General features: G+C 45.0%; 2 protein-coding genes across 3 annotated transcripts in view; one reads left to right on the forward strand and one right to left on the reverse strand.

The window, feature by feature from the left end:
• Positions 1–10: 10 nt before the first annotated feature.
• Positions 11–11,798, forward strand: LOC121543360 (cysteine and glycine-rich protein 2-like). The gene is made up of 6 exons (XM_045208687.1): positions 11–386; positions 4,634–4,752; positions 7,221–7,389; positions 9,255–9,384; positions 9,984–10,077; positions 11,567–11,798. The coding sequence occupies exons 2-6, from the start codon at positions 4,641–4,643 to the stop codon at positions 11,641–11,643; spliced, it is 582 nt and encodes a 193-aa protein (XP_045064622.1). The 5' UTR covers positions 11–386; positions 4,634–4,640; the 3' UTR covers positions 11,644–11,798.
• Positions 11,799–13,045: 1,247 nt separating this feature from the next.
• Positions 13,046–27,272, reverse strand: part of LOC121543361 (palmitoyltransferase ZDHHC17) — a 55,136-nt gene continuing 40,909 nt past the window's right edge. For both annotated transcript variants that reach the window (XM_041853164.2, XM_041853166.2), the window contains 8 exons: positions 26,204–26,304; positions 20,710–20,834; positions 18,006–18,068; positions 17,791–17,884; positions 16,538–16,621; positions 15,939–16,096; positions 15,562–15,656; positions 13,046–14,950 (listed from right to left, as the gene is read on the reverse strand). In XM_041853164.2, coding sequence (XP_041709098.1) covers positions 14,812–14,950; positions 15,562–15,656; positions 15,939–16,096; positions 16,538–16,621; positions 17,791–17,884; positions 18,006–18,068; positions 20,710–20,834; positions 26,204–26,304 — 859 coding nt within the window. In that variant the 3' untranslated portion in view covers positions 13,046–14,811. The remainder of the gene's footprint in view (positions 14,951–15,561; positions 15,657–15,938; positions 16,097–16,537; positions 16,622–17,790; positions 17,885–18,005; positions 18,069–20,709; positions 20,835–26,203; positions 26,305–27,272) is intronic.

Consider the following 27,272-nt stretch of genomic DNA (forward strand, 5'->3'; position numbering starts at 1 on the left):
TATTCATAAAGCATCTCAGAGTAGGAGGGCTGATCTAGGATCAAATTTGCCTTTTAGATAATAATGACTACAATTACATGGACAGGGAGAGACCTGATCCTAGATCAGCACTGCATGCATGCCAGTTAAAACAGATATCTGGTGTAAGACTGAAAGGTATTATTTTTATGCTATATTTCTGACATCTTGGGTTAAAACCAATGAATGGGTAAAACAGTAAAGTTCTCCACCGCTGCTTGGCTAAACCACTCCCCTCTTAACCTCTAGTATGACATATTTACTGAGCCTGAGAACACAACTGCGAACAGGGTAGTTTGGTGCGTCGGCAAAAGACACGACGTCGATAGCTGGGATAAAACGGAAGGATTCTCCAACAACAAATACAGGTCGGTACATTTTTTATCTATGCAGCAGAGCTGAATCCATATTGGTTGCACGAGGCGAATTTATTTACGTGAAACAGTTGGATTATCCACATAGATTTGGTCGACTACACGACGCTCAGGTGAAATAACTAGTTTTTGAATAGACTTTTAAAATAGTATTGGCTCAGGCAAGTGGTTGGTGTATATAGTTATATGTCAATGGGACCGTTGATTAAACTTTTCCAAAAAAATTGACACCTGTTTAGCCTGGTGAGTTATTGATACTGTAGTAGTTTCCTACTTTCCAGGTTCTTGGGTTAGGCAACATCTGAGATTTATACACAGAAATACAAATGGTTAAATCAAATAAAATGTTATTTGCCACATGTTTCGTAAACAACATGTGTAGACTAACAGTGAAATGCTTACTTACAGGCCTTTCCCAAAAATGCAGAGAGAGGAAAAAAGAAATAATAACACAAGGAATCAATACACAATGAGTAACGATAACTTGGCTATATACATGCCGTACCAGTACTGAGTCGATGTGCAGGAGTATGACGTAACGTAAGATATGTACATATATGTTGGGATAAAGTGACTAGGCAATAGGATAGATAACAAACAGTAGCAGAAGCGTATGTGATTAGTCAAAATAGTTAGTGGAAAAAGGGTCAATGCAGACAGTCCGCCGTAGGTATTGGTAAACTATTTAACTATTTAGCAGTCTTATGGCTTGGTGGTAGAAGCTGTTCAGGGTCCTGTTGGTTCCAGACTTGGTGCATCGGTACTGCTTGCTGTGCGGTAGCAAAGATAACATTCTATGACTTGGGTGGCTGACTTGGGTGGCTGACCATTTTTAGGTCCTTCCTCTGACACCGCCTGGTATAGAGGTCCTGGATGGCAGGGAGCTTGGCCCCAGTGATGTACTGGGCTGTACGCACTACCCACTGTAGCGCCTTGTAGTCGGATGCCAAGCAGTTGCCATACCAAGCGGTGATGCAGCCAGTCAAGATGCTCTCAATGGTGCAGTGTATCACTTTTTGAGGATCTGAGGGCCCAATTACAAATAATTTGTAGACAGCAAATTGACCGCAAGAAACCCAAACAGATAATATTTCACTACAACATCATTTCAAACCTTGCTTACATTTGTTTACGATCACATATACAGTTGAAGTATGAAGTTTACATACACCTTAGCCAAATACATTTAAACTCAGTTTTTCACAATTCCTGACATTTAATCCTAGTAAAAATTCCCTGTCTTAGGTCAGTTAGGATCAACACTTTATTTTAAGAATGTGAAATGTCAGAATAATAGTGGAGAGAGATTTATTTCAGCTTTTATTTCTTTCATCACATTCCCAGTGGGTCAGAAGTTTACATACACTCAATTAGTATTTGGTAGCATTGCCTTTAAATTGTTTAACTTGGGTCAAACGTTTCAGGTAGCCTTCCACAAGCTTCCCACAATATGTTTGGTGAATTTCGGCCCATTCCTCCTGACAGAGCTGGTTTAACTGAGTCAGGTTTGTAGGCCTCCTTGCTCGCACACGCTTTTTCAGTTCTGCCCACACATTTTCTATACGATTGAGGTCAGGGCTTTGTGATGGCCACTCCAATACCTTGACTTTGTTGTCCTTAAGCCATTTTGCCACAACTTTGGGAGTATGCTTGGGGTCATTGTCCATTTGGAAGACCCATTTATGACCAAGCTTTAACTTCCTGACTGATATCTTGAGATGTTGCTTCAATATATCCACATAATTTTCCTTCCTCATGATGCCATCTATTTTGTGAAGTGCACCAGTCCCTCCTGCAGCAAAGTACCCCCACAGCATGATGCTGCCACCCACGTGCTTCACGGTTGGGATGGTCTTCTTCGGCTTGCAAGCGACCCCCTTTTTCCTCCAAACATAACGATGGTCATTATGGCCAAACAGTTCTATTTTTGTTTCATCAGACCAGAGGACATTTCTCCAAAAAGTACGATCTTTGTCCCTATGTGCAGTTGCAAACCGTAGTCTGGCTTTTTTATGGTGGTTTTGGAGCAGTGGCTTCTTCCTTGCTGAGCGGCCTTTCAGGTTATATGGATATAGATACTTTTGTACCTGTTTCCTCTAGCATCTTCACAAGGTCCTTTGCTGTTGTTCTGGGATTGATTTCCACTTTTTGCACCAAAGTACGTTAATCTCTAGGAAACAGAACGCGTCTCCTTCCTGAGCGGTATGACGGCTGCGTGGTCCCATGGTGTTTATACTTGCGTACTATTGTTTGTACAGATGAACGTGGTACCTTCAGGTGTTTGGAAATTGCTCCCAAGGATGAACCAGACTTGTGGAGGTCTACAATTCTTTTTCTTAGGTCTTGGCTGATTTCGTTTGATTTTCCCATGATGTCAAGCAAAGAGGCACTGAGTTTGAAGGTAGGCCTTGAAATACATCCACAGGTACACCTCCAATTGAGTCAAATTATGTCAATTAGCCTATCAGAAGCTTCTAAAGCCATGACATCATTTTCTGGAATTTCCCAAGCTGTTTAAAGGCACAGTCAACTTAGTGTATGTAAACTTCTGACCCACTGGAATTGTGATACAGTGAATTATAAGTGAAATAATCTGTCTGTAAACAATTGTTTGAAAAATTACTTGTGTCATGCACAAAGTAGATGTCCTAACCGACTTGCCAAAACTATTGTTTGTTAACAAGAAATTTGTGGAGTGGTTGAAAAACGAGTTTTAATGACTCCAACCTAAGTGTATGTAAACTTCCGACTTCAACTGTATCTATGTGTGGGATTACTTTGGAACAGATTCTCAAAATTAAAATCACTTGGCGCTGGTGTTTTTAGCCTTATGTCCAACAATTAAAAAATGTAAATAAAAATGTTTTTATTTATCCAAAAAATCGTCCCGCAGGCCGCCAGTTGGGGAACCCTGCTGTAGGCTGTCTCGTCGTCGGTGATCAGGCCTACCACCGTCGTGTCGTCTGCAAATATTCTATATATGGGTTTATGGTTTTATGTGATTCCACATACTATGTATGACATTGTAAAGGTTATACGTATTCAATAACCCTTTGGTTTTTGATTGAATAGGCTTCATTGCTCTTTTTTCAGTTGGTTAAACCTCACCCCAATTCTGCTCCCCCTTTTCTCAGAAATATGTACCTAATCTCTAGATTTATTAAAAACATAGAGGCACAACCAAGTGGTGAAACTCCCAATAACCTATTCATGAAAAACCTATGGATTGTGTGTTAGCACATACTACAAGACTGATTTAAATATTGGATGCAGGACATTGAAACTCTTTTGAAAGAACAGACATTATACGCCCTGAGCGAACTTGAGAGTAATTTCTGTCTCCTTTTGATTCTCTCTCATGTTTGGGCATGTCGTGCAGTCTGTAATAACGTTGGGAGGGTGGGAACTCCTTAAAGTAGCCGTGCTAATGTGTGATTAATGACTAGCAGTGCTCTGTGGTTTCCTTCATGAAAAATAAGAGCACTCTTTATTTTCTTGATAGTGACATCATGGTTGTGTCCCAAAAGGCACCCTATTCACTATGTAGTGCACTTCTTTTGACCAGGGCCCATATCAGAAGTAGTGCACTAAATAGTAATTGAGTGTACTTTCTTCTTGTTTGTGAACCCTCTGCTTGTCATGGAATGCAGATGGGGGTGTAACATCTTAATACTAGTGTACGTCTGGTCTTTAAAATGATTAAATGACGTGACCGTCTGCGTCATTGCATCATGTCAATTCTATGTGGCCACCACATCAGTGTTTATAGGTCACACTTGTTTTGTACATGCCATTTGAATTAACATTTTATAACTGTTATTAATGAGGTGTTGTAGAACCACTGAAGCCTCCGTAATGCATTCAGCTGTCCCATTGTTTTGTCCTCACTCAGACCTAGTGGCCTGTTGTTCAGTTTGGACTTCATGAGCACAGAAGGGGTTGTTGTCTTGTGCCTGTATCTTATTGGTCCAAGAAGGTGTATCACTGATCTGTTGTCAAACAGGACGGGAAGGACTGACCCTTAACTTCCTTTGTGTTTCTCCTTTTGGAGTAGGCTGAAGTTGCACCTAGACCCATATCCTGGGTCAGTTTTGCATTTCCCCCACTAATGGTTAAGGTTAGGATTGGGCGAGGGGAAGCTGATCCTAGATTAGTTCCTAGGGAAACTTCACCCCGGAGTACTTCTTTTAAGTCTCACATCATGTCTCTCATCCCCTCTCTCCCATGTTTCTCTCCAACAGCACCAAAATGCCAAACTGGGGAGGAGGTAACAAGTGTGGTGCATGCCAGGGGACGGTGTACCATGCCGAGGAGGTGCAGTGTGATGGGAAGAGCTTCCACAAGTGTTGCTTCCTCTGCAGTGAGTGTGACCTCATTTTCTCTCCTCAGTGTTGGATCAGCCTACCTGGGGTGTGTTCAGCAGGATGCAACATTTTGGAACGTTATATCTGCATTATTCGACAATGTTTGGCGACTGAACGTGGTGGCCATGTTAGTCCACTTTGACCGTGTCAAGAAACAAGCCCAGGTCTAAATCAGTCCTTGATTAGAGGGACTAATGAACAAAAGTAATGGAACTGGCTTCGAGGTCCAGATTTGAATTTGAGCGGACTAGAGGGTGTGTCTGGGCAGGGCATGTGAACCAACATATAGTCAACCCCCATCTGGAATGGTCTTTCCCGTTCACTTAAATATGAATGGTCTTTCCCTTTCATTTTAATATGAATGGGAACCATGAGAAAGGAACTATAACTTGAGGAAGTTATATGATAGATTGGTGAACTTCAGTTTGACCCCTATGCAATGGATCATGCACAATGCTAACCAACACAATGCATTGATGTGGGTCTCATCTCAGCCCATAGCTCAATAAATAGTAACTGGACATGGTCCTGCTAGCCGTATGAGATTGGGTGTGTGCACCTCCCTCTCTTGAACCGGTTGAAACGTCAGTGAAGAAGACCTTTTGGGGACCTTGACTGGAGTGCACACACTGAAAGCACATGCTGTGAATTAGCACTCTGCCATCAAAGGAAGCGGAAAAACTATCTGGCCCAAAAATGAAGTGTTTATTTTTGTGGGGTCCTTAGAGAAGCGGCTTTGTTTAGAGCAGGCAGCCCTATAGAGGAGTTAATGAGCAGTGAGAGCCAATAGGCACATCCCAAATGGCACCCTATTCCCTACATAGTGCACTACTTTCGACCAGGGCCCATAGGATAGTGCACTATATAGGAAACAGGGTGCCATTTAGACAAAAGTCTCCGCCATCTTTCTCTTTCACTATCTATGGCCTATTTATTGCCTTACCTCCATAACTTCATTTGCACACACTGTATATATATTTTCTGTTGTATTTTTTACTTTGTTTTCTTTACCCCATATGTAACTCTGTGTTGTTGTTTTTATCGCACTGCTTTGCTTTCTCTTGGCCAGGTCGCAGTTGTAAATGAGAACTTGTTCTCAACTGGCTTACCTGGTTAAATAAAGGTGAAATAAAAAATGTAATAAAAAATCTTCCCTTTCTCATTTATGCATGAATATGTGGTTGACGTGGTTTGTCACCTTGCTTGGTGGGATACATTCAGTTTTTTCAGAAGAGCGCCTGTCCTCATCTTTTAGTAACCTTTTATGCATTAGTAAATTACTAATGCACCTACCTCCAGTTTTGGTTTGTTGAACTAAATGAAGCCACGCTATTTAGACACAATTTTTCAAATGGTAGTTATACAGTGGTAGCAATGGTAGTTATAGGGCGGCAGGTAGCTTAGTGGTTAAGAGCGTTGTGCCAGTAACTGAAAGGTCGCTGGTTCTAATCCCCGAGCCGACTAGATGAAAAATCTGTCGATGTGCCCTTGAGCAAGGCACTTAAACCTAATTGCTCATGTAAGTCGCTCTGGATAAGAGCGTCTGCTAAATGACTAAAATGTAAATGTTATACAGTGGTAGTTATGGTAGCAATGGTAGTTATACAGTGCTCTCTCTTGTACAGGAAGACTACATTGTGGGAGATGTAAAATAATCATATACTGTCTTAAACATTGCAAATGAAAATTATTTCATCCGGAGTTAAAGTTGAATCGTACTTTTTCACGTAAATGTGTGTGGGAACCACCTTTCTCCTACATGATCAAACCGGAAGCCACCATACTATTTCACCGATAGTCAATTCATACAGGATGCTTTGATAAACTTGACCCTGGCCTGAGGGTGATGGTAGCGGGGACAAAAGGACTGTGTTGACTCACTCCATCAATTCAGATTGCACCTGATGCAGTTAATTGGATTAAACTAGGGCACAGTCTGAAAGAAAGCTCTTAGTCATTAGAATTGACGACAAACAGGCACCCCTCTCGCTCTCTGTCCCTCTCTCTCTCACTTTCCCTTTCTCTCTCTCTCTTCGTGTCCCTTTCTCTCTCTCTCTCTCTGTGTCCCTTTCTCTCTCTCTGTGTCCCTTTCTCTCTCTCTCTGTGTCCCTTTCTCTCTCTGTGTGTCCCTTTCTCTCTCTCTCTCTCTCTGTGTCCCTTTCTCTCTCTCTGTGTCCCTTTCTCTCTCTCTCTGTGTCCCTTTCTCTCTCTGTGTGTCCCTTTCTCTCTCTCTCTGTGTCCCTTTCTCTCTCTGTGTGTACCTTTCTTTCTCTCTCTCTCTCTGTCCCTTTCTCTCTCTCTCTCTCTGTCCCATTTGGAGACTAAATCCGCCATTGAGGAATTAATAGACCTTTTAGGGAAACTTGTGACAATTCAGTGTCCCTCCAGTTACAATGCAATGTGTTGTTCAGACAAACAATCCTGTGTCATTTACACAGCTTTATTTATTTTTCTCCCTTTCCAGTGGTCTGCAGAAAGGGTTTAGACAGCAACAATGTGGCCATCCACGACACTGAGATCTACTGCAAGTCCTGCTATGGAAAGAAGTACGGCCCCAAGGGCTACGGCTACGGTCAGGGGGCTGGGACACTCAACATGGACCGTGGAGAGAGACTGGGGATCAAACCAGAGGAGTATGTGTGTAGTATATACAGCGCTCTGGGGTGAAGGTTCCCCTAGGCACAGATCTAGGATCAGCTTCCCCTCCCCCACTCCTAACCTTAACCATTAGTGGGGGAAATGCAAAACTGACCCAAGATCATCGTCAAGGGGCAACTTCGCCCTACACCATATTCCTCTCTTCTGTTTGTTGGTTACTGTGTGGTTGTATGGCAAATCAAGTTACAATTAAATGAAATCAAACTGTATTCAATCACGGATTATGTGGGTGGCAGGTAGCCTAGTGATGAAGAGTATTGGGCCAGCAACCGAAAGGGATCAAACCAGGGATGTAGCTCAGTTGGTAGAGCATGGTGTTTGCAACGCCAGGGTTGTGGGTTTGATTCCCACGGGGGGCTAGTATGAAAAATAAATTAAAATAAAAAGAATGTATGCACTCACTAACTGTAAGTCGCTCTGGATAAGAGCGTCTGCTAAATGACTAAAATGTAAAAAAAATAAAAAAATAAAGTTGCTGGTTCGAATATCCGAGCCTACTAGGTAAAAAAATCTGTTGATGTGCCCTTGAGCAAGGCACTTAACCCTAATTGCTCCTGTAAGTCACTCTGGATAAGAGTGTATGCTAAATGACTAAAATGTTAATGTAACATGATTACAAAGGGAAACCCAGCCATCGGATTATCAAATCAAATCAAATCAAATTGTATTGGTCACATGCGCCGAATACAACAGGTGCAGACATTACAGTGAAATGCTTACTTACAGCCCTTAACCAACAGTGCATTTATTTTAAACAAAAAAAGTAAGAATAAAACAACAACAAAAAAAGTGTTGAGAAAAAAAGAGCAGAAGTAAAATAAAGTGACAGTAGGGAGGCTATATATACAGGGGGGTACCGTTGCAGAGTCAATGTGCGGGGGCACCGGCTAGTTGAGGTAGTTGAGGTAATATGTACATGTGGGTAGAGTTAAAGTGACTATGCATAAATACTTAACAGAGTAGCAGCAGCGTAAAGACTGACCTGATGCGATTGTTCAATTTATTATGAATGTGCATTTCCACTGACACACAGTTGCTCAACAGTTATCCAATGGTTCCCGGATCATCTGATAAATACTGTGCAAACTTCCAGAGTTCAGCCTAAGATACATTAGACTGGCTTGGCCAATCGTAGAGCGTGTACACACGTCTGTCAATAAACTATATTTCTATAAACGTATAGAAGATCCTAGATCAGCACTCCTAATCTGAAATGCTTTTTGAATATGGGTCCAGACTCATTATATTGCAGCATGACCCTCTTTCTACATAGTTGTGTTTCGAAGAGACCTGGGAATGCCCTGATAGGCTCCTAGTCAGAGCTGTGGTAACGGCCAGTAACCTCCTAGTCAGTCAGAGCCGTGGTAACGGCCAGTAACCTCCTAGTCAGTCAGAGCCGTGGTAACGGCCAGTAACCTCCTAGTCAGAGCCGTGGTAACGGCCAGTAACCTCCTAGTCAGAGCCGTGGTAATGGCCAGTAACCACATTTCTAACCACATCTACTGTACACACATGGCTGTTTACCCGGAGTCTGGTGTCAGGTGCTGTTGTTATGAAAGGGCCCCATTATGTAACCGAACCACAGGCTCCTGGGCAGCCCTGCTGACCCTGGTCTCTCTCTCCACACTGTCCCCGGCACAAAGCCTCCCATTCAGGGCCTTTGGGGCAGGCAGTTCCCGTTCATTAGGCAGCACTCCAGGGCCCCAGAGTTTACCCAGCGCCTACCCAAGCCTGACGCCTGGGGACGAGAGGAGAGAGGGGCCTGGTGGGTTCCCCAAAGAACCAGAGGGGATCTGTTCCCCTAACTTCTCTAATGCTGTTTGTTTGTGCACACCTTCAGGACCCAGTGTCACAGACCCAGCACCAACCCCAACTCCTCCAAATTCGCCCAGAAATTTGGGGGCTCGGATAAGTGCGGCCGGTGTGGGGAGTCAGTGTATGCCGCGGAGAAGATCGTGGGGGCAGGCAAGGTGAGAGGGGGGAGGGACTTAGAGTGAATAAGTGGAGCAGGGAATTAAGGTTTTGAGCTCACTGTAGTGACCACCATTGATTGAAAACAGGTGGGTTTACTTTGCAAGGGGCCAATTGGATGGATTCATTATAGGAAATTCATAAGACAGAAATCTCATTTTTCTGGCCTAAGCTTTGTCATAAACTCTGAATTTGGAGGGCTGGCTTCCAGGCAGCTGGTGTAGAAATCTGCAGTGCTGACTGGCTGGCTAAAAGGATTCAGGCAGATGTAGGCCATCACACACGTCATGGCAGGCTGAAGACATTTTAGCCTGACTTTAACTAGTGTTACGCTGCATTCTGCGGCTCACAATGAGAGGAAATGTACAGTATGTGAAGGATTATGGCAACACAATAGGAATCCTTTGATAATCAGATCTGGCATCCAGATTCCAGGTCCAGATGTTAGGACAATGGCTGTATGATTTTTAAAAGTATAGTATACTGCTGGAAAATGAAAAGCATTAGAATCTCTCAATGCACACCAGTTGATCAATTCTTCATCCCTTGTCTTATTCCCCAGTAATAAATAAAGTAGGATCTTATCTAATCTTAACAGCCATGGCATAAGAACTGCTTCCGGTGTGCCAAGTGTGGGAAGAGCCTGGAGTCTACCACCCAGACAGAGAAAGATGGAGAGATCTACTGCAAAGGTGAGACATCAGGTTTCTAGATTCCCTTTCAGGCTTGGGCCTGCATGGTCACCAGTGTGAGGGAACCGTTGTAGGGTGAAGTTGCCCCTAGAAGCTGATCTTGGTTCAGCATTAGGATTGGGGGAGGGAAAGCTGATCCTAGATCTGTACCTAGAGGAAACATCACCCCGGAGCAGTCACCAGAGCAAAGGAACTCAACACAACCACCATAGGCAGATTATATGATTTATACCTGAGGCAAAAGAACTAGATGAACTAGCTGTTACATAAAAGCACTGCAAAACAGGAGCATTATACTATTACCAGAGGGCATTGGAGGCCATGTATTCAAGCTGGGTTTGTGTGCCTTGGGTAGGATAGAGGGCACTGGACTTTTCAAGCTTGTTAAGCGTTTGTTACTCTTTTTCCATTTCCCCTGGAAATCTAACGGCTAGAATTCAAGTCATGATGCCCTAAACATTCCAAATACATCTTCCACAATGGCTCCTCTTTCCAGATCATGCACACCCAATGGCGTTGGAATGTTTTTGTAAACAATAGATTAAGCGGTCCATGTACACACACAGTCCCATACACACACAGTCCCATACACACATAGCACTAAGGGGTTCTTTATTGAAACTCAAGGGGGAATCCTAGGCCCCGTAAACACTCAACTTGTCCAACTGACGTACAATGCATCTGACTCATCAGTTGTAATATCATGTAAGAACTGTCATACAAGTTTGTTTGCACAAAAATGTTTTACAAAACCATTGTGTTGTCGTCTCCACAACAGCAGTGTAATCATTTGAGTGCAGATCAACTCTTGGTTGTATCACAAACATTTTGTCAAATGCGTTGTACAACCTGAGTGTGTACAGGGACCCAGAGCCAAGGGGCGGATGGATCAGTTGGCTTTTAAAAATTCACCAGGATAAACATTGGACTGATGAACAGGAATAAACCATGGTTCTCCAACCCTGTTCCTGGAGAGCTACCATCCTGTAGGTTTTAACTCCAACCCTGTTCCTGGAGAGCTACCATCCTGTAGGTTTTAACTCTAACCCTGTTCCCGGAGAGCTACCATCCTGTAGGTTTTAACTCCAACCCTAATCTAGTGCACTTGATTCTAATAATTAGCTGGTTGATAAACTGAATCAGGTTAGTTACAACTGGGGTTGGAGCGAAAACCTACAGGAGGGTAGCTCTCCAGGAACAGGGTTGGAGAACCCTGCCATAAACTATTGCCACTGTGGTAGTGCAGTCAAACGTTGCCCACACAGCATTGAGATCAGGCTTGTTTTGATTTGGGTTCTGCTGTTTATGTTCTGCGGTGTGATAACTAATGTATTCACTTCTCATTGTATCAGCAAGCACAGGTTACTTTTCTTCACCAGTGTTGTATTCAACACAGCTTTCTCCATCGCAATCACCCTTTAACCAATGTTTAGTGACATGTTTTAGGATGCATCAGAATTTCCATACTCATGGTTTACTTTGTCCCCAGCATGTTACGCAAAGAACTTTGGACCCAAAGGATTTGGTTATGGCCAGGGAGCTGGGGCTCTGGTGCATGCCAAATGATGACCACCAGCCACCCTCAAGACAATAATACCTTGTGTATTTCTGACTGTGAAAACCAATGACTCAAGTGCCTATGCTTCTGTGTTTTTTTTAGAGGGTGGGGGAGGATTTACCATTTACAAATACACAATAAATAAATCTATTTCAAAAAACAACTTAAGTGTGAAATATTATCAGAACAATTTAGCCCTAGAAGAAAACACAAGAGAGCAACACATCTGTATTTTCACATTTTAATGTATTTTATTATTAAAGCCATTAAAATTTAACCATGCCCAATATATTAACATCTGAAGCAGGGTTATGGTGATGTCCTGAAGAAGGTGGAGAGGCACTGTAGATGATCATGTGCTTTTCACATGGTGGCAGCTGGGGAAAAATGACATATTTGTTGGAAGAGCCAGTGTGAAAAGCCTGATCCCAGATCTGTTTGTGCTCTTGCCAACTCCATTCCTCATTGTCAAGACAACCATGTTTGTCATGACAGGGAATTGGTATGACAGTACAAACAAAGTGGCACTCAGGCTAGTGTGAATATTTTATCTCAAACCTAATCTGAATCAGAGCCTGGATGAGCTCTATACCTGTAGGTTGTTTAGGATGATCTCTGTGCTCCTTTTAGATAGATAGGCAGCAGTAGGTGAGCCTGCAAAATGATCCACTGTCCCTTACAGATGATGTAGGACTCTAGTGGCCAAAAGCCTGTTTAAGCACAGGCAGCACCATTGAGGACTTTTACCATTTTTAAGTAGTCAACTGGGTGAGACTTCCTATAGGTGTAAATCGCTTTGGATAAAAGCGTCTGCTAAATGGCATATTATTATTATTATTATTATAGGTTAAGGAAGGATCGCATCATTCCATCCAGGTCACCACGAGGGGATCCGCCAATGAATTATACTCGTGGGCAAACATCCCATAACTGCATGTGGTGGTAAATCGCCAACCTTGGCGTTTTACCTGTTCAAACACATTTCAGGTGGCAGTATTCACCCTTTCAGTTTGTTTGCCAACTGATAAAAGTAGAACATTTACTTCAAAAATAGAGATCGCCTCAATGGTGCTTCCCGTGCTCTCAGACGCCATAATGTGAAAGATATGATGAGATGTCTAAATCCATGCTTCATACCTCTCAATGTTATCCTGGATTACTGCGCACGATGACACGTATGATTTCAGTTTTTAGAAAACTAAAATTGTCATTTTCTCTTGCTTCTTGCTTTACAATTTGTTCATCCAGTGGTGTAACAAACCCAGCAATATGACATAGAAAAAACCCTTTACTTTGAGTATAATCCAACCACCAGCATGGAACATTAAAATATATAACACTTCGGCAGGCTGGACAACTGCCGACTGCAGACCGAGAAGGAGGACTTGCACTAAAGATACACACACTGGGTTTAAAAAACAAAAACAAAAGAGAACATACCGAAGAAAGTACTTGTAAATACTGAACATTCACTATATACAGACACATGGCTATCACTGGGGGGGTGAGTCAACAGTATGGCGACAGCCCAATGTCCAAGTATCACACATGCAGTGGAGTTTGCAGGGTTAAAATGCCTTTAGACAGCAGTGTCGGACATCACTAAAAGCTACAGTCATACAATTGGATTATAATCGGGGAGTTCTCTTTTCCTTTTGATTGGATGAAATCAAAAAAGTCTTATAGGAGCAGCTTCAACTGACAAAATAAAATCACTCACGAAGAAAACTAGATCATTTATGTACAGATGCACATTCTTTACATTTCAGTCCGTCCCGGAGCTGCCGGAAATGTAATGACCAATAACAGATGAGAACGCAGAAGAAGGGGCGGGTCTCGGACTATATACACCTTTCTGATTGGGCCCGAGCTCCTTCAACCAGTAAACATTGAAGTGTTTGTCGGAAGCGGCGAGGGTGCGCCTGTATTTCCTCAGTAACGGCGAGACCCAAAACGGTGATCAGTGCATTGTCGTAGGCAGACAAACAAACGGACACTCCCACCACCCAAAAAAAATAATACACATGGAATTAACCTTTCTTGTCAACTCCCAAAAACATCCGTTCAGTCTGGGATGGAATGGCCTCATCTTCCCGACTCTAGTTGATCTCTCACCAACACTACTCTTATATTAATGTGTGTCTACTTTTCTAGTAAAGGTCTCAGGGCACCATGTCACACATATACGATTTGTAGCGATAAAAAAACATGACATGTAAAATCAGATGGTACTATGACATCATTTGATCTATAAATAGAGTTAAAATAAATATGCTTGCGTCACATTATAAGTAGGATGTCGCTCCTACCTGCACTTTCAATACCTTGTGAAAGTGACCACTGGGAATAGACCCCGCCCCCCCAACGATTGCAAATGCCATTTTATGACATACTGACAAGTTGAACAACTTTGGCAATTCTAAGCAATCCTTAGGGTAACTTGCACAAAGACTTGAATGATGGTACATGACCATGCCATAGTAACCATCCGTTATCAAAATCCTGTTTAAGAACCAACTTCTTCCTTAAAAGGCCTTCCTTCCTCTGACTCCCTAGCCACCACAGTTCTAAAAGGAACAGCAGAGTTTTGAGCACAATAAAAAAATGAAACGGACCAAAAAAAATCTACAGGGCAACAAGATGAAAAAAATAAAATAAAGATGAATGTGAAAAATGTATTTTCTTTTTTTTTTTTTTTGAAGGGAAAAATTAACCAAAAAGGGAAACAAAATGATGCTGCCGTCAATCGTACTGCCTGCCCCGCAGCATGATGACTCCAGTACAGCAAACATATAAAGATTCCTTTTTTATTTTTCTTTATATATTCTCTTTTCTCCTCCTCCTCCTCCCTCTGCCTCTCTCCCTGCCGCTCCTGGCAGCGGTGCACCGTCCATGGGCAGGAGAGACCAGGGGGGACCAGCAGAGGAGAAGGCCCCCCCAGGAGGGGCTCTGAGGTCGTGCTGGGTACAGTAATGGAGGTGGTTTCATGTAGACTAGTAGTAGTAGTAGTAGGTGTTGGTCTTATGGTGGTGTATGTGGTGTCCCGTAACAGCATGCTAGTTCCTGGCTGGTTTTCTCAGTCTGAATCGGTGAGGAAGAAGGTCCGAGCCTGGCTCCGATATTGAACCTCCTCCTCTAGACACCGCCACTCCACTCCCCCTCTCCTCTCTTCTCGTCTACACCAGCTGGTAGCCCGACCCGGACGTCTGGTCGTACTCGATTGTGTACTGTGTGGTCCAGTCTATCGCCTTGGGCCGGATCAGGCCGCAGCAGCGAATCTCAAAGAAGTCTATGAGGTTCCGTACACACCCGTGACTACGGAGAGGGAGAGAAATTAAATGTTTACATCATGACCTAATAACTATTTCTACATGTCTTTGGGATCCATTGATAAAGTACTACACCATGTGTATCAGGTGACGTTTTGGCTTGTAGTGCAGCTTTGCTAATATCAGGGAAATATTAACAAATGAGAATTCGGGGGATGATGCTAAATCACGCCAGCTACTGCCTGTAGCAAAAGTAACAACGGATTATTGTGGATTTTGTCAGTATTTGCCCACATAGACAACTCAAGGTAACATTCATTTCACCCTAACATGCAGGACCAGTTTCCCCAGACACAGATTAGGTCTAGTGCTGGACTATAAGGCGCTTTCAATAGAGAATCTCCATTGAGAATGCTTTTGAGTCCTGTATTAGGCTTAATCTGTGTCTAGGAAATGGGCCCGTAGACTGGATGAACCATCCCTTTAAGTAAGCACCAGAACGTACCCATTGTTACCATAACTGGAACAGTCAATATTGAGGGAATATAAAACATTAAAGGCAACATTATCCTGTACTGACCCAGGATCAGGTCAGTATTTCTGGGTAGGAGGACACAGACTGGCAAAGAGGCATCTGGAGGGAGGGCTAGTACTCACTTGAAGGGGCTCTCGATGGACGTGGCCGTTACTTTAAAGTGCTTGTATCTCCTGGCGTTCATCCTCTCATTGGTGGTGATTCCCAGACCAGCAATCTGGAAGAGGGGCGGACACACACATAGAACAGAATGTCACGAAAAAATAAAAAGGAGACTTGGACAACAAATAAAAAGTGACCTATCTATGCAATCACTGCAAAGGGTCAAGATGAGGGTCAAGGACGTAGAACGCATCCCATGGACAATTATATGATTCTAACTTATCTAAACAGGATATAGGCTACTGTCCTATGGGTCGTTCTAGCACGGACCAGGCTTACTTTACTTACCCCACCTGGCTAAATGCAGCTTAAACAAACAACCAATGGTCTCTCTAACCTGGTAGAGCTGGCACATGATTAGCACAGCCACCCACATGAAGTGGAACACACTGTTGAGGAACATCCAGAACATCCAGGGAGAGCAGGAGGCGATCTGCGTCAGGTACAGCCAGAAACCATCCTTGGTGTAGTTGGTGGCGCAGTGGATCCTCCAGTCTGGGTAGAGGGGCAGAGGGGTTAGGGAAGAACTCTAGGGTGATAGAGTAGGGCTGACGATTAAACCATCCAGCTAAACCTTATCCTGCAGTCTATGATTGCCAAGTGTATGAGCGTTTACACAGACAACCTATGATTAAAGGGTTATATTACAAGTTCATAGAAATGAAATAATGGGTCTACCATAACCAATAGAGAGAGATAGCAAAATAACATGCAACAATTTCAAAGATTTTACTGAGTTACAGTTCATATAAGGAAATCAGTCAATTGAAATAAATTAATTAGGCCCTAATCTATGGATTTCACATTACTGGGCAGAGGGGTGCAGCCAAACATCCTGTATAAAAGCTAGGTTGTTTACAGCTGTAGAATTGCATAAAGAAATCATGGTGTGTGTATAGAATAAGAGGCTTGGTGGGTTGGGGGTGTTCCACTCACAGCAGATGCAGCCGTAGATCATCCAGCTGATCATGCAGAGCAGGAAGAACAGGTAGCCCATGAAGTAGCGGTGATTCCCACTTCCTGTTGACAGCAGACAGAGAAAAGTGAGGGGGAGTTAAGCCTCATCTGTTTGGTCCCTCACTCTCCTCATCCCTCACTCACTCTCCTCATCCCTCACTCTCCTCCTGGCCACTCCAGGTCAAGACAAATATATGAGCGAGAGAGAGAGAGAAGGAGAGAGACCGAGAAAGAGTACAGAGTAGGATTGAAGGAGGCCAAGTAGTTGTCAGACCTGTCAGTCGGCTCGTTGGGTCATACTCAAAATACAAGAGCAGGTGTGTGGGGCTGCTGCCAGTCACTGTTTGGACTAAGGTAAAGGATGTGAAGGGGGAAGGGGGATACGTTCCAAAACAGTCATGGTTTTGTTGGCTATGCAAACTGTGAAATGGAAAGGGTAACAACAGGAAAGAGATTTCAACTCAATTTAAACTTGAGTCATGTCCATGGTACTTTGAACCTCTCAGGACTTGTAGGCTTGCCATGTGTCCCAAATATACTGCTCTATTGTTGACCAGAGCACACAGGGCTCGGGTCAAAAGTGGTGCACTAGGGAATAGGGTGACATTTGGGACACATCCTTTGTATGCTTATTGTCCCTTTACTGAGGAACTGAAAATAGTGTCCATCCTGGCATTGCCTCACCTTTCCTGTCCCACTAGACACCTGGCCAAAACACTGAGGACCTCTAGGGAGTAGCTTGTAGTGCGTCTACGTCGCTGCCTGACTAAAAAGCAAGCTCCATCCTGCCTGTCTGGCTCTTAGGGGACAGCATGGATGCTTTATGACCCCCCCTTCCTCCTTCCATCTCAGAGTTCACAGGCAGACATGTCTGGACACGTGTCGGCTGTTCATGAGGCCATCTGTCTGGCAGTTCAAACAGTCGAGGGAAAAACAGGCAGCTGCTGCTTCACGGCCAACGGAGCTGGGCAGCGTGCACACACAGACACACACGCGCCTCCCACCTTTCTATATTCTGCCAGAACAGCTAATGAATTCAGATGGGTGGCAGCTTCTTTATTTATTTATTTATTTATTTTAAACAGAGCCATGTGCTGCTTCTTAGGCTGGAATTTGGAACTCATAAGAATATTCTAATTCCGTGGACAGAAATGACAAATCAGCTACACTAACACCGGTTGCTGGGCAATGGGTTGTTGCAAAGCTAAATACTGCCCTGGTGTGTTACATACCGACACAGTTGCCCACCCAAGGGCAGTGGTGGTCGAACTTGGCGATACAGCGGTTGCACACAGCACAGTGTTTGGACCGGATGGGCTTCCGTATCTGTGTGGATAGATACAAATGTAATGAAGCTTGATAGAATGACAAAGTTAAACCCAAACCATGCAAAACACCTCGGTACAAAACCTTTAGAGAAATAAATAAAATAAAGTCATTTCTTTACCAAACAAGTACTGCAGAATATGCTGAGATCCAGACTGCCCGTCTCCGCCAGTTCAACAATAGTCTGGAGATGAAAGAGCAGAGGGGGAGAGAGAGAGAGGGAGGGGGGGAGAGAGAGAGAGAGAGGGAGGGGGAGAAAGAGAGAGAGAGAGAGAGAGGGAGGGGGAGAAGAGAGAGAGAGAGAGAGAGCAAGACGTGGAAAGAATGAATTGAATTTGCAATTTATCAATCAAATTATATTTGTATGGCTGCTGCAGCGCAAGGGCCAGTTAAAGGACAAGAGCATCTTAGTCTGAGTGCCAGTCTCTGTTTGTGCTATAACTCCCTGTCATTCATTGTCATGCCAAACAAGGACAGCAATGGAGTTGGCAAGAGCACAAACAGATCTGGGACAAGGCGAAGGCTATCGGTGAGCGAAATTGAGAAAAAAATGTTTCACTTTGAAATGTGTATCTGATAGAGGGGGGTCATGGGAGCAGAAGGAACCTTGCTGAGCCATGGCTGCAGGGGGAATGAGAACACTGCAGAGGGAACATGACTAGCTAGCTACCCTCTTGAGAGCAAGGAAGGAGAGCTGGTATGAACTACGAATGAGCCAGCAGGCTTCTGAGGCGGCTGCCCAGCCCAGTGGACCACGCTCTGGTTAGCACTGCAGAGCGCTAACGATGGGGGCTATGCCCAGCCCAGTGGACCACGCTCTGGTTAGCACTGCAGAGCGCTAACGATGGGGGCTATGCCCAGCCCAGTGGACCACGCTCTGGTTAGTACTGCAGAGCACTAACGATGGGGGTTATGCCCAGCCCAGTGGACCACGCTCTGGTTAGCACTGCAGAGCACTAACGATGGGGGTTATGCCCAGCCCAGTGGACCACGCTCTGGTTAGCACTGCAGAGCGCTAACGATGGGGGCTATGCCCAGCCCAGTGGACCACGCTCTGGAAAGCACTGCAGAGCGCTAACGATGGGGGCTATGCCCAGCCCAGTGGACCACGCTCTGGTTAGCACTGCAGAGCGCTAACGATGTGGGCTATGCCCAGCCCAGTGGACCACGCTCTGGTTAGCACTGCAGAGCGCTAACGATGGGGGCTATGCCCAGCCCAGTGGACCACGCTCTGGTTAGCACTGCAGAGCACTAACGATGGGGGCTATGCCCAGCCCAGTGGACCACGCTCTGGTTAGCACTGCAGAGCACTAACGATGGGGGCTATGCCCAGCCCAGTGGACCACGCTCTGGTTAGTACTGCAGAGCGCTAACGATGGGGGCTATTTTTTGCCGTCTCATCAATCCCACACAATTAGGATTGAGCTGGGGTCAGTAAAGAGCTGGAAACCCTATTATACTCCATCAGTGTGATAGTGAGACACTACTTCCAGAGCTGTGGGGAGAGAGAGAGAGTGGATGCCTCTAACACTGGGCCCCTGGGCCAAACATTGTTGTGCGTCCCAGCCTTATGGTGATTCGCTAAAGAAAAATGGTGCAATGTGCCTAGTTTTCAAATCAAATTCTCAACATGCACTTTCCATGCTCCGGGGGGATTCTCTTAGGTACAGATCTAGGATCAGCTTCACCATCAGTGGCAAAAAGGCAAAACTGACCCAAGATCAGTGTCTATGGGCAACCTCACCTTCCTCTACTTGCCATTTCAAAACAAAATGGTGGTGTGTTGGGTAGTGGAAGCGTCATGGGTAGTACCAGCGTCATGGTAGTACCGGCGTCATGGTAGTGCCGGCGTCATGGTAGTACCGGCGTCATGGTAGTACCGGCGTCATGGTAGTACCGGCGTCATGGTAGTACCGGCGTCATGGTAGTGGCAGCGTCATGGTAGTACAAGCGTCATGGTAGTACCAGCGTCATGGTAGTACCAGCGTCATGGTAGTACCAGCGTCATGGTAGTACCAGCGTCATGGTAGTACCGGCGTCATGGTAGTACCGGTGTCATGGTAGTGGCAGCGTCATGGTAGTACAAGCGTCATGGTAGTACAAGCGTCATGGTAGTGGCAGCGTCATGGTAGTACAAGCGTCATGGTAGTGGCAGCGTCATGGTAGTGGCAGCGTCATGGTAGTGGCAGCGTCATGGTAGTACAAGCGTCATGGTAGTACAAGCGTCATGGTAGTACCAGCGCCATGGTAGTACAAGCGTCATGGTAGTGGCAGCGTCATGGTAGTGGCAGCGTCATGGTAGTGGCAGCGTCATGGTAGTGGCAGCGTCATGGTAGTACAAGCGTCATGGTAGTACAAGCGTCATGGTAGTACCAGCGTCATGGTAGTACCAGCGTCATGGTAGTGGCAGCGTCATGGTAGTACCAGCGTCATGGTAGTACCAGCGTCATGGTAGTGGCAGCGTCATGGTAGTACAAGCGTCATGGTAGTACCAGCGTCATGGTAGTACCAGCGTCATGGTAGTACCAGCGTCATGGTAGTACCAGCGTCATGGTAGTGGCAGCGTCATGGTAGTACAAGCGTCATGGTAGTACCAGCGTCATGGTAGTACCAGCGTCATGGTAGTACAAGCGTCATGGTAGTACAAGCGTCATGGTAGTGGCAGCGTCATGGTAGTACAAGCGTCATGGTAGTACCAGCGTCATGGTAGTACAAGCGTCATGGTAGTACAAGCGTCATGGTAGTGGCAGCGTCATGGTAGTACAAGCGTCATGGTAGTACCAGCGTCATGGTAGTACAAGCGTCATGGTAGTGGCAGCGTTTACCTTTTTCTTCTGTTCCTCTGAGGCTTTGATGATCCCTGGGTCTGATTTCCAGGACTTGCCGAAGTTGTAGAACAGACCGACACTGTTCAGGAGGAAAGGCAGATGGACGGTGGCGAACGGGAGATGTACAGAGGAGTTCAGGAGGATGGCTGATTGACTGAAAGGTGACTACAGCTCTTAAAGGGAAGGTTCACCCAAATAACACAATGATATATTGGTTTCACTACCCTGTGAGCAGTCTTTGGACAAGGTCAGACAGCAAATGCATATGAATCTACAATTATCTGACAAGAGTGAACTACTCACTGGCAAAACATGATTATGATGATGATTATGATGATGACAGCTTTAACATCTTGGTACATTTCACCCATCTTGACCAATGAAAGCACTGGGTCAGTCATTTTCTTCAGAGGACATGATGAGTACAGTTAAGAGTTTAGAGGGCCAGTGATTTTCCTGTGTTTTATATATGCTTCCTTACGATGAGGTTGAATAATACTGTGAAATTGTGAAAATTATGAGAATGCCCTTTTAGAAAGACTGCCTGAAACTTCAGCCTGCTTTGGTGGGATGGAGTTTTGGCCTGCCTGGTGATGTCACCAGGTGGTAACTTAGTTAATAGTCCAATAAGAAAGAGAGTTCCAAACCTCTCTGCCAATAACAGCTAGTTTTCAGTTTTCCCTACTCAGACCACTCCCAGACAGTCCTATCAAAATTCTTGCTTGAGAAATTACTATTTGTTAAGACGCTATCTATTCTTTTTGACCATTTTTATTGAAAAACAAATCACAGTAAGGTACTTAATTGTTACCCAGAAATGATTTGATACAGAGTTAAAAACAGCTGCATTGGACCTAGATGACTGGGTTGGCTTGGTACTAGCCATAGTGACATCATCCCGACAGACAGGGTGAGTCCCAAATGGCACCCTATTCTCTATGTAGTGCACTACTTTTGACTATGTAGTGCACTATAAAAGGGAATTGGGTGCCATTTGGGACGTAAAAAGACTCGCCCTCCGCCCACTCCAGCCTACGAGGAAAGCAGCTCAGTGGAAGCTTGACTCATACTCTCACCCAACCAGAGTCCCGAGTCACACACACACGTCATAATTTGTACAGGAAATACAACAGAAGCAACGGAGTGTGCCTAACAAAAGGGAGTGGTTAGGCTTTACCCTAAAATGCCAATGTTGATCCATACAATCTCTCTATTATCTAGAACCCAGGTTTAGTTTTCACAGGGCCTGTAGTCATGTAATTAGGAACTACAAATGAAACAATCACATAAACCTACTTAGGATTTACAACTTCAGAATTGTATTTACATTTTTTGTATTCCTGTATTTAGGAAATGCCTACACCCAAGGTACATTGGCATTTCTTTGTGCATTTAACCAATCATAAACGCACCTCCCACAGTGTGTAGTTAGAATGTTGATTCCATACAGGAGAGAAACATATCTGATTGACTGACCAAATAGACTTTAGATTATGGAGTTGACTTAACGTCATTAATGATTGTGTCCACAAGAGCTGTTTAAAGTGTTTATGGCCATCTAGTGATAAGGGTGTGTGTGGGTTGAGGGGAGTTAGGGGGACACAAGGACATCTGTGGGCTGGTAGCGTCAAGAAGGATATCCTCAATTACAGTGGGGGTGGGGAGTTAAGTCACGGCATTACAACCTCAACTAGATTCCAGGAAGGAAACTCAGAGCCATATAGCCCCCCCAGAGCTCTACATAGGAAATAGTGTGCTATTTGGGTCTCAGCCATACTCTACAGCGCTTTCAGTCTCTAAAGGCTGAATGAGGTCATAAATCTGTAGAATTATCACCAAAGAAATCTGGGCGCTGTAATTACCTCTTCCTCTGTATGTCAATTTAGCTACTTCATAAGATAAACTCTCTAAATGAACTACGTGGAGCTGCGTCCCAAATGGCACCATATTATTTCCCATTTAGTGTAGTGGAACAAAGTGAATTTCCATATAAAGTAGTACACTACAAAGGGAACAGGGTGCCATTTGGGATGCATGCATGGAAGTCCTTATCGTCCCACTAAATCAATGGGCCGTGATACTGTTGGCATGGAGCCGGTAATTCTTACAGTGATCGATGGAGATTCTCATATGGACGACATTTCAATGTTTCCCTTGAGGCGTTGTGTAGGCCCTCCCCGTAGCAGCAATTAGTCTCTGGAATGGCTTAGGAGGAAGGGGTATTACACAAGATGGCTGACGCTCAAGGGTCAAACAAAAGGGTCACGCCAAGCATTTATGAAGCATGCTGTCCATACAGCCCCGGGGTGACATTTCTCTTAGGTACAGATCTAGGACAAGCTTCCCCTCCCACAATCCTAACCTTAACAGGGAAAATTCTAAACTGACCCGAGATCAGCGTCTAGGGGCAAACTCCCCCTACACCTCTATACAGTGTGGTGCAGGGTAGTCTGTGCTGAGAAGTCTGTTTTTCCTCACCACCTCTCCTCTGACTGCAAGTCATCATCGTCTGGCTGAAGACTGAATGTCCTCCTTAAAGGAGCATGTTACAGGGCCAGCTCAGTGGAGGAATCCATCTTGTCAGGCAACTAGAGACAACAATGACTAGATTCATACTTGACTTCTACTCTCTCCTCCTCCCCCAGTCTCCTACTAATAGACTTCTACTCTCTCCTCCTCCCCAGTCTCCTACTATTATAGACTTCTACTCTCTCCTCCTCCCCAGTCTCCTACTATTATAGACTTCTACTCTCTCCTCCTCCCCCAGTCTCCTACTAATAGACTTCTACTCTCTCCTCCTCCCCAGTCTCCTACTATTATAGACTTCTACTCTCTCCTCCTCCCCAGTCTCCTACTATTAGAGACTTCTACTCTCTCCTCCTCCCCAGTCTCCTACTAATAGACTTCTACTCTCTCCTCCTCCCCAGTCTCCTACTATTAGAGACTTCTACTCTCTCCTCCTCCCCAGTCTCCTACTAATAGACTTCTACTCTCTCCTCCTCCCCAGTCTCCTACTATTATAGACTTCTACTCTCTCCTCCTCCCCAGTCTCCTACTATTAGAGACTTCTACTCTCTCCTCCTCCCCAGTCTCCTACTATTAGAGACATCTACTCTCTCCTCCTCCCCAGTCTCCTACTAATAGACTTCTACTCTCTCCTCCTCCCCCAGTCTCCTACTAATAGACTTCTACTCTCTCCTCCTCCCCAGTCTCCTACTAATAGACTTCTACTCTCTCCTCCTCTCCCAGTCTCCTACTAATAGACTTCTACTCTCTCCTCCTCCCCCAGTCTCCTACTAATAGACTTCTACTCTCTCCTCCTCCCCAGTCTCCTACTAATAGAGACATCTACTCTCTCCTCCTCCCCCAGTCTCCTACTAATAGACTTCTACTCTCTCCTCCTCCCCAGTCTCCTACTAATAGACTTCTACTCTCTCCTCCTCCCCAGTCTCCTACTATTAGAGACTTCTACTCTCTCCTCCTCCCCCAGTCTCCTACTAATAGAGACATCTACTCTCTCCTCCTCCCCCAGTCTCCTACTAATAGAGACATCTACTCTCTCCTCCTCCCCAGTCTCCTACTATTAGAGACTTCTACTCTCTCCTCCTCCCCCAGTCTCCTACTAATAGAGACATCTACTCTCTCCTCCTCCCCCAGTCTCCTACTATTAGAGACTTCTACTCTCTCCTCCTCCCCAGTCTCCTACTATTAGAGACATCTACTCTCTCCTCCTCCCCCAGTCTCCTACTAATAGAGACATCTACTCTCTCCTCCTCCCCCAGTCTCCTACTATTTCAGTAACAATAAAACTGTGGCGGTGACCCAGTCCTTGTAACTACTTCCAGGAGAAAAGCTTTTCTCCTTTGAGTCCCATGTAGAAGGAAATACGTGCTGGGGCTGAAAAGGCAACCGCTTTGGGCTCCACCCAAGACACATGATCTGATTTCAACTGGAGGCTTTGAATGATAACCAGTCAGCTGCAGACTGAGAGAACCAGGTGGAGACAGAGCCAGAGACACCAAGCCCACACCTGGAAGTCAATGCAGACACAAAGCCTAGACAAAGGCCAAGCCGCCTCCACTGATTACTATTGCAGAGACGTCGCATGGCTGCCTCACAACCACCGTACAACCACCACACAACCACCACACAACCACCATGGCTGTATGAGATTCAACCCAGATCACAACAATCATAGACATTTAGACTACATGTGACCAACTGGGTACAGACCTCGGTCTCCTGCGCACGCCAAGACTGTGTTAGCCTGCTGAGCTACAGCCAAGGCATTAACTCGGGAGGTAACGCAAGTCTTCTGGTCTCAGGCAAGGTTACCACCTCAGTTACATAACATCCACTTCCCGAAGAGGCACAGATGGACTGGAATGAGGAGGGACAGCTTGAGTTTGTGAACGCTCCGGGGTTGCCTCCCCCAATCTTAACCATTAGTGGGGAAAATGCTCAACTGGCGCAGTGGTCTAAGGCACTGCATCGCAGTGCTAACTGTGCCACTAGATCCTGGTTCGAATCCAGGCTCTGTCGCAGCCGGCCGTGACCGGGAGACTCATGGGCGGCGCACAATTGGCCCAGCGTCGTCCAGGGTAGGGGAGGGAATGGCCGGCAGGGATGTAGCTCAGTTGATAGAGCATGGCGTTTGCAACGCCAGGGTTGTGGGTTCGATTCCCACGGGGGGGCAGTATAAAAAAAATATGTATTCACTAACTGTAAGTCGCTCTGGATAAGAGCGTCTGCTAAATGACTAAAATGTAAATGTAATCCTTCTAACCCCCCCCTCCCCCATAAAAAAAAGTGTGGTTGTCCCACTGGCTATCCTAAGTTGAATGCCCCAATTTGTAAGTCGCTCTGGATAAGAGCGTCTACTAAATTACTTAAATGTTAAATGTTGTCATAATCAACAAACTCAAAGCAACCAATAGGGTTGCATCACAAGTGCCTCTGATGTAATCTGTGACGCAAATGCAATGGTGGATAGCATATAGAAATAATTAATCTGCCGTCAACTGAAACATTTGCATTGTTGTGGGCCAAACGTTTACACAATAGTGAAAGAGCCCTAGAGGGTGTTATAATGCTCTCTGTATTCTAGTCTGAGAGCAGGTGAACGCTCTTTAGTTGGCCTCACACTCCAGTGATCATGACGAGAGGGGTTCCAGATGGAAGAAGGGAAAGCCAATCTGTCTGTTTGGAATAGGCTGCAGTTTGACTGACACCCTAATGGACCAATTGCCGCAGGGGAGGTATTCATACACATTTGCTCTCAGTCAAAACCCATCAATCAAGTATTCGCAGAAGTCAACTCCCTCCTTGATGAAATAATTGATTCTTAGGAGGTGAATAGACACACACAGCTGTCTTTCCATGTTGCGCTGTGAACGAAAGCCCCGTTGTACAGCACAGCAGCTTACTGATGTATCACGCTTGCAATGAGAAAAGGCCAAGGAAACCAGGAGACTCTTATTGTGAAGGATATCATTCCAGAACCAGTAGAACCAGGTCACGTACATCCAGAACTTGGTTGCCAGGTAGATTCCCAGGGGCAGGGCGCTGTGCATGGAGTGGTCAAAGAAAGACCTGGGGAGGAAGGAGAAGAGAGAGAAGAGAGAGAATCACTGTTAGAATTCAGCAGTAAAAAACATCAAATCTCACACTCCACAAAACCTTTAGAACTACATATCACAGTCATCCAGATAGAGAGAAATAAAGCAAGCCCTAACCTGCTGGCATGGCTCATGTTAGAGAGAAATAAAGCAAGCCCTAACCTGCTGGCATGTCTCATGTTAGAGAGAAATAAAGCAAGCCCTAACCTGCTGGCATGTCTCATGTTAGAGAGAAATAAAGCAAGCCCTAACCTGCTGGCATGGCTCATGTTAGAGAGAAATAAAGCAAGCCCTAACCTGCTGGCATGTCTCATGTTAGAGAGAAATAAAGCAAGCCCTAACCTGCTGGCATGGCTCATGTTAGAGAGAAATAAAGCAAGCCCTAACCTGCTGGCATGGCTCATGTTAGAGAGAAATAAAGCAAGCCCTAACCTGCTGGCATGGCTCATGTTAGAGAGAAATAAAGCAAGCCCTAACCTGCTGGCATGGCTCATGTTAGAGAGAAATAAAGCAAGCCCTAACCTGCTGGCATGGCTCATGTTAGAGAGAAATAAAGCAAGCCCTAACCTGCTGGCATGGCTCATGTTAGAGAGAAATAAAGCAAGCCCTAACCTGCTGGCATGGCTCATGTTAGAGAGAAATAAAGCAAGCCCTAACCTGCTGGCATGGCTCATGTTAGAGAGAAATAAAGCAAGCCCTAACCTGCTGGCATGGCTCATGTTAGAGAGAAATAAAGCAAGCCCTAACCTGCTGGCATGGCTCATGTTAGAGAGAAATAAAGCAAGCCCTAACCTGCTGGCATGGCTCATGTTAGAGAGAAATAAACCAAGCCCTAACCTGATGGGGCTGCAGAAGGGTGTGTGTGTGTGTGTGTGTGTTTGTTGCACAACACGGCTACATTGATAGCAAGATATACTGTCAAAGGTGTGTGTGTGTGACGTA

The sequence above is a fragment of the Coregonus clupeaformis genome, chromosome 28 (genome assembly GCF_020615455.1).
Source record: "Coregonus clupeaformis isolate EN_2021a chromosome 28, ASM2061545v1, whole genome shotgun sequence".
Lineage (NCBI taxonomy): Eukaryota > Metazoa > Chordata > Actinopteri > Salmoniformes > Salmonidae > Coregonus > Coregonus clupeaformis.

What these genes read in the sequence shown, in the direction of transcription:
- LOC121543360 (XM_045208687.1), top strand. Translation starts at nt 4,641, where the DNA reads ATGCCAAACTGGGGAGGAGGTAACAAGTGTGGTGCATGCCAGGGGACG. An exon ending in CAAGTGTTGCTTCCTCTGCA is followed by an intron (nt 4,753 to 7,220) that starts GTGAGTGTGACC and finishes CTCCCTTTCCAG; the next exon opens with TGGTCTGCAGAAAGGGTTTA. An exon ending in AGATCGTGGGGGCAGGCAAG is followed by an intron (nt 9,385 to 9,983) that starts GTGAGAGGGGGG and finishes TAATCTTAACAG; the next exon opens with CCATGGCATAAGAACTGCTT.